This window comes from Brassica oleracea, chromosome C2 (assembly GCF_000695525.1).
Source record: "Brassica oleracea var. oleracea cultivar TO1000 chromosome C2, BOL, whole genome shotgun sequence".
Classification (NCBI taxonomy): Eukaryota; Viridiplantae; Streptophyta; class Magnoliopsida; order Brassicales; family Brassicaceae; genus Brassica; species Brassica oleracea.
The window spans coordinates 13680575-13688317 of record NC_027749.1 but is presented as its reverse complement, the minus strand read 5'-3'; the positions used below and the strand labels follow the sequence as shown (position 1 = coordinate 13688317).

Here is a 7743-nt window from a genome sequence, read left to right as displayed (position 1 = left end):
AAACCCAACACTACGATTGATTGGCTGAGACTACAAAACCAATCAAACATCATACCTGAAGACTCGAGACAGAGGCTGAGACAAGAGAGATGGAGAGAGCCTGAGATCGATGAGTGAATCAAACTAAGGCTTTGATTGTAAAATCTGCTTCGGTTCTGTCCACTGTCGAGTGGTTTCACTAGGCAATGAAGCAGGCGAGTTGCGTCTATGATTGTTCGTTCACGTTAGCTAGTAGCTACCCTGGTAAACAAGTATCCAGTGACTGATGTTCAAAGACATTGGTTCAAAACGAGACATATAGCAACAGCAACAAACCCATCATGAATTATATCAAAGCCACTTGCGTTGTTGATAACTTACCAGAAACAGAGTGAGCTTGGGAGAGCTTGAGTGAGAGAAGCTTGGTGAATTGGTGATGAAGACTTGAAGCGACACAATAAGTTGATTAACGATGAGAGACGAAGCTTGAGACGAGGCTTACCTAGCAAAACACAACAAAGACATAAGCTTTGTGTAAGAGGAACTCACTAACCCAGACATGAACAAAACCCAACACTACGATTGATTGGCTGAGACTACAAAACCCATCAAACATCATACCTGAAGACTCGAGACAGAGGCTGAGACAAGAGAGGTGGAGAGAGCCTGAGATCGATGACGATAGAGAGACAGCTCGAGTGAGAGAATCTTCGAGCCCGTGATTAGCGTCGTCGGAGAAGAGAGATCTCGAGGTCTGCCTCGGAGATGGAGATGAGATGAGAGAGCTCGAAACTTGGAGATGGAGATGGAGATGAGAGAGCTCGAAACTTGGAGATGGAGATGGAGATGAGATGGAGAAAAACTGCGTCGATAGAGAGAGAGCTCGAGTGAGAGAATCTTCGAGCCCGTGATTAGCGTCGTCGGAGAAGAAAGATCTCGAGGTCTGCGTCAGAGATGGAGATGAGATGAGAGAGCTCGAAACTTGGAGATGGAGATGAGAGAGCTAAAAAGCCGGAGATGGAGATGGAGATGAGATGGAGAAAAACTGCGTCAATGGAGAAAGCTGCGTCTTTTGGAGAAATTAGGGTTAGGTTTTATTGTAAATAATGAAATATAGTAAGGGCAGATGCGTAAAATAAACATCAGCCGCCGAGTTTTAATCGCAGACGCAGATTTTTTTGGAGATCGACGCGAGGACGCAGCGTTTAGATGCAGACGCAGACGCAGTACCTGCGTCGATGAAACGAACAAGAGTTTATCAAAAAAATTGACGCCGACGCAGCCGCAGGTAGCTGCGTCAACCAAACGAACAGCACTGGACCTTTTTTTTATCTCTCTTTGTTTAGTTTTTCCTGGTGAATTGATGAATGCTTTTGCTTATATTAGTACTTTTATTGTATGATCTAAGTTTATTAATTATTACTGGTAATGAAAGAAGAAACATAGCAAAGTTATTGATCGAAAAAAAAAAAAAAAAACATAGCAAAGTTCATGGTTAAAAGTTACAACTTATAACCAAACTGGTTTAACCGAACCTGAACTTTGACTACAAGTACAAGAACTCTTATAACAAAGACTCTACACTACTTCACGGCTCTTATGCTCAAAAACATGAACTCCACATCTCACACTCTCCGTCTCCACAAACCCTGATTCCAAAAACCGAGCAACGAAAATCCAAAGCTTATAAACATCTTCAAAATTCGCGAGAAACCCTAACGCGGCAGTGAGAACAGAGATGCCCTGTTCGTTCTTTCTCTTCTCAAGAACTCTATCTTTCACCCCTTCATACTCCTCTTCGAACATGATTTTCTTCAGGAACCCTTGTCCGAGAGAGATATTACTGCAATCAGCTAGCTTCTGCACGATAAAAGGTTCGATTCTCTCTCCCTTTTGGTCAAATAGGTTGAACGCAATGGCTGGTCCTCTATTAAAATTAACTTTTGGACCGTAGATTTTAACGAGACGGCTAGTTGCATAATGTTTAAGTTTGTAGAGAGCACTCACCAACCAATTGATCAAACATCTTGATCTGTTCCCTGTTGCGACCAACCCAAGTGAGTCCACATGATCTAGACCTCTAAATTCGATTCCAGAGCTAAAGCTATCTACTTCTTCAGATTCTGCTCGCGTCCGGCTGATCTCCAAAGCGTGTAATGAAATCGGATCGTCCGTAGGTACAAGGTTAACCATACCTGAACCAGTGGAAGATTCAAGAATCGGAATAGTAGATTTCTTGACGAACAAGCAACCGAATCCTGAAGGGTTTTCTCCAAACACTTTGTAGAACGAACACACCATGAAGTCAGGATTATATATGGAAAGACCGAAACTGTCCATATCCTTCGGTCCCAGTCCACAAGCATCGATCATCACATGCCACCCGTTTTCTTGCGCCACACTCATCCACAGATAGGGATACCTCGATCCACTAACCCTAGAATGAAGCGGAAATACGAAAACACCCTTCTTCTTTTTCTTAGTGCTTCCGCTTTTCCCAGCAGTGACTATCTTCCTCAGCTTAGACGAGCAGATTCTCAATCCTGGCCATGAGAATTCCGCTGCAGCTACCTTGGCTCCACGTTTCTCTGAGACTCTGTTGATTTCGTCTACGGCCTCGCTTTCGTAGTCGTAAACCGTCAACAGCTTCCGTTTTGAGAACGGGTAAGACTCGGCGACGAGCCTGAAAGCAGAAGTTCTATTGGCGGTGAAGACCATCGAGTAGTCTTCTTCGGAGATCTTGAGAAAGCTCATGATTCTTCTCTTCATAGAGTGTTCGAACTCTGTTTCTTGACCTCCATCATGGAGAAGCTTCTCTTTTAAGTTACCGATCTTGGGAGAAACACTGAAGAAGGGACTTTCAGACAATGAAGAGGAGATCTGGTAAGTGGAAGGGTCGTAGTTGAGTAACTGTGAGTAAGAGTATAAACCGATTCCTATGTAATCAAGACACGTGTAATGTGTCAAACCCAAGTGGAAATAGTGGTCGGATCTGATACGGTCGATACCGTAAGTGTCGGTGTAGTTAGGGTAAGCTTGGATGAAATGGGAGAAGGATTCTTGAAGGGAAGGAAGTGAATTCGGGTCGGTGAAATGGGTCTCCGGGAAAATAGTGGAGGCGGTGGTTTGGGCAAAATTACGGCGGAGAATGGCGGAAGTGATGGTGGGAGTTGGACCTTGTGGTGGATCGGAGGAGGTGACGTCTCCGGGGATCGATGACGACGAGAAGAAGCCGTGAAGGCAGTTTGGTGGTGGTGAATCACCGGGAAATGGTCGGTGCATTTTTGTTATGGTTTGGTGTAGAAAGATTTGATTTGTTTTGTAATTGTAATTGTTAAGTTATATGACCCTAGCTTGTGTTAAATAACGCTAAAGTCTAAAGTGATAAAGTTGCGCACCTAAGACAAAAGCTTGTTTCTCTTGTCTTTCACCATTTCATTAAGGAAAATCACGAATATATATATTATATATATTTTAAATTAGAAATTAGAAATAATGCATTTGGAATTTGGCAAAACTTATATTGAAATTTTCGAGCTAAAACTTGATAACATATATAATGATTAGATAACAGTGCTAATGTACTCATGTACTAATTAACCGCCACGAATGTGCTTTTCTGATCTTTTAAGCCATATCTGGCATTATTTAGAAATATGTTGTATATCTAAGTCTAAGTTTGTGGAAGACCTAAATCATTAAAGCATTCAATCCTTGCAGATAATTTGGTTGTCAAGTGAGATTATTGGAGTGGTTAAATAATATGGTGTGATGAATGTTTCTACAACGCATTGGATTGACGTTGTGTATGCTCTATATCTATGACTATGATAAAAATTTCTTACTTCTGAAAAGGCTCAAAGAACATTTAGAAAATGTTAGTGTGATGCAAATGTTCATATAAGGTGGTAAAATGTTAGAAAAATATTATGGAACCACGTTTTTTTATTGTGATCTCAATGACTAAGCTTTCTGTAGGTAGAGCTGTGGTTGAATTTTACTTGTGTAGGTGTTGCATACTTATATGAAATAGCTACAGTGGAACTACTTATTAAAATATGGTAATGATGGATGTTTTTTCTGTTTATATAGAAAAAGTGTAAAGACTAAAAAAGAAAATTAGCCGGGAATAATGATTACTATCAAGAAAAGACTCTCCATTTCACTTTGTATTGTTTCCCGAAGTTTTCTTTTAAGAATGCGTAAGATTTAATGGTCAAGAAAGTGTTTTCCTTTCCCCTTTTGCTTCCTTTAGATTTACAATGCTTACATGCTAAGCTACACAATATAAAAAGAAAAAAAATAAAACAAACTATTTATGTTGGTCGCACCCCTCATACTTTCATTACTTTTTATAATATTACCATAAAGTGTAAATTATTACATTATATTTTTGCCGATATATCTGACTTTGTATTAGTGTTTTGTAAAGAGGACAAGTGTGATCGACTGATCGTGGTGTTGGTAAAGGAGCACGCGAGCCGAGGATTATGATGATGAGTAGCAGATTTTGACAATTTAGAAATCTCGATTTCCTGAAGATTATACTAGTTCTCAAAGAAATATTTACTAATACGGTAAAGTTTTATCTGTCAACTCTTTGTCTTTCAAACTCGAGCTAGGAATTGAGTCCTTAAATGTGAATGGTTCCATCGGTTTTGCAAGTATTCTGATTAAGTATGCAGGTAACCGATTCATTTCTGTTTGGAGATTTGTTCGGCAATCAAGTGTCAAAAATTAAGGGGCAAATATCCAAAATAGCACATTTTTAAGTTTATATCACAAAATAGCACTCAAAAACTAAAATGACCAAAATAGCACATTTCTAAGTTTATATCTTATCCCCAAAACCTCATTTCTCAATTCTAAACTCTAAACCCTAAACTCTAAACCTTAAACCCTAAACTCTAAACCCTAAACCCTAAACCCTAAACCCTAAACCCTAAACCCTAAACCCTAAACCCTAAACCCTAAACCCTAAACCCTAAACCCTAAACCCTAAACCCTAAACCCTAAACCCTAAACCCTAAACCCTAAACCCTAAACCCTAAACCCTAAACCCTAAACCCTAAACCCTAAACCCTAAACCCTAAACCCTAAACCCTAAACCCTAAACCCTAAACCCTAAACCCTAAACCCTAAACCCTAAACCCTAAACCCTAAACCCTAAACCCTAAACCCTAAACCCTAAACCCTAAACCCTAAACCCTAAACCCTAAACCCTAAACCCTAAACCCTAAACCCTAAACCCTAAACCCTAAACCCTAAACCCTAAACCCTAAACCCTAAACCCTAAACCCTAAACCCTAAACCCTAAACCCTAAACCCTAAACCCTAAACCCTAAACCCTAAACCCTAAATCCTAAATCCTAAACTCCACCCTTTAACTCTAAACCCTAAGTTTGTGACTTTTGATAAAACATTAAGTGCTATTTTTATGACTTTTGACTTTGAGTGCTAGTTTGGGAACAAAAACTTGATTTAGTGCTATTTTTGTTTTTTTTTCAAAATTAAGACTGTACACAAATACTTGTTAGTACCTAATATACTTACTCATTCTACTGTTTTGATTTTTCAAGTACACATCATTATAATATTGGATACCAAAATTAGAAATTAACATTTTGTTATTGTGAAAAATAAAGAAGACATTTATATCGACAAGTTCATATTTTTATTCCTTTTATAATATATATAAATATTTCATTTAGAATCATTTCTCTGTTCACCTACAGTACAGTAAGCAAAACAAAATCTTATGTACACTTTTAGTAGAATATTATTTAACGAGTAATTCTTAAATATTTGAATATATTTTCAACTAATTCACAAATATTTATATGCAGTTAGTAATATAACAAAATAAATCATTTTCAAGTGACTCATTTCTGAACAAATACTCTAAAATAACAATACTCATTAGTGGCAAATCTAAATACAAATCTAAACTTTTATTACTCATGCAAGAACAGTTAAGGGTTAATTTATGAAACAACTAAGTTTTAATAAACTGTTAAAAATATAGCACCATTAATTTCATCACATTTTCTCCGATTCATTTTGGTTTTGTCTTCTTCTAGTCCGGTAGACAGTACATACCATATATGGGTATCACCTCTCAGCAAGATTTAAGAAATAATGGAGTTCTTATTATAGTGGTGATGGTTATCGCAGCATCGATGGTGGTGACTACGGTGGTTGGTGACTACAACGGTGGTAGTTACAGAGCAAGCAGCAGTCGTGAATACGGCAGAGATGATGGTAGTGGTGGTGGTGCTAGTGGTTACTATTGCAGTCATGCCCGACATAATGAACTGGAGAAAGCAACGATGTTATAAAAAAGCATAAAAAATATAAATAGAATGGAACAGATGAATATATTGCATATAAATAAAATTATCAAATAGAATGGTGTACTTGAAAAATAGATTGTGTTTATTTGTTAGACATCTAAGATTGCAGATCTGATTGTGATCGTGGTGGTGGTGACTATGGTGATGGTGTCCGACTGATGGATGTGCTTATGAAGGAGCTGATTGTGATTACGGAGGAGGTGATGGTGGTTACGGAGGAAGAGGTGGTGGTTGATATGGAGAAGACGAAGGTAAATATGAAAGATGAAAAAACTAGATTACAAAAAAAATGAAGATTACGGTGGTGTGGTTACAGAGGGAAGCAGGGGTCGTGAATACAAAGGAAACAATGGTATTTTGTAACAGACGTTACGAATGGTACAAAAAAAAAAAAAAGAAATTGGGCCGTATAACCAACAAAAAAATAATAACTCAATATATAGCTAAAATTTTTTTTCCACGATATCATATGTTTTTCTTATGTAATATTATCATATTACCTTCTACTGTAACCGGTAAAACCAACAGAAAAAAAATAAATTAATAACCATTATATTTTAAAAATATTTAGTGTCCACCTGAAAGTTACACATTCACATATTGTTTCTTCTCTGTTTTTTCATTATCCTCTTTGTCTTTGTCTCTCTCTCAAATTTCTGGTTTTTTATACGACGAACACATAAATCTCCATCACATAGCTTCAATCACCTCTACATGTACAAATAGCACATTCATCATCATCATTTGTTTCATCGTCGCCACCGCATTCGCTCCGTCATCATCGCATTCGCTCCGTCATCGTCTCCGTAATTTTTACTTTTCATCTTTCTCGAGAAGTTGAATAGTTTGATTCTCATATTTGGGAGAGCGCTGATGTTAGGAGTTTTCAAGGCTCATAAGACCAATGATGTAGTATAAAAGATTGTCGAACTAATTCTAAGGGATTTCAAAGCACTGAGAATGCAAATACTCAATTAATCTAAGTGCAACCGGTGATTTAAAAGATTTCTAAACTAATGATTAATGCTAATACAGTTTCAGAATAATAAAAGCGATAAATGAAGTAACTTTCTTGACTAAGGGAAGAGAGAACTCATGGGCATAGGGATTAGACATTGGGTGATCAAGTTTCGAACTAAGGATGACAAACGATCAATCAAACTATCAACCTTAAGCTTAGACACAGTTCTAAACAAGCTCTATGTCTAGATGAATGTTCATTTACTAACACATTTCAAACATCAAATGTCTTTGGTTGAATAATATGAAAGCAATCAATACTAACAAGTCTAACGGCTATCTTAGCACCTCTAACAACAAATGTCTTTGGCAAAGTATGCTAAAAGCTTAGAAGATTTGTCTCAGACATTTTATCAAACACCTTTTGGGTGGAAAATGCCTAAAGATCAAA

The 7743-nt window shown here is 37.6% G+C and overlaps 1 protein-coding gene across 1 annotated transcript; it reads right to left on the bottom strand.

Annotated features, from left to right (window-relative positions):
- Positions 1–1378: 1378 nt before the first annotated feature.
- Positions 1379–3302, bottom strand: LOC106323033 (molybdenum cofactor sulfurase). Its single transcript, XM_013761194.1, has one exon. The coding sequence runs from the start codon at positions 3259–3261 to the stop codon at positions 1558–1560; it is 1704 nt and encodes a 567-aa protein (XP_013616648.1). The 5' UTR covers positions 3262–3302; the 3' UTR covers positions 1379–1557.
- Positions 3303–7743: the final 4441 nt, after the last annotated feature.

What these genes read in the sequence shown, in the direction of transcription:
- LOC106323033 (XM_013761194.1), bottom strand. Translation starts at nt 3,261, where the DNA reads ATGCACCGACCATTTCCCGGTGATTCACCACCACCAAACTGCCTTCAC.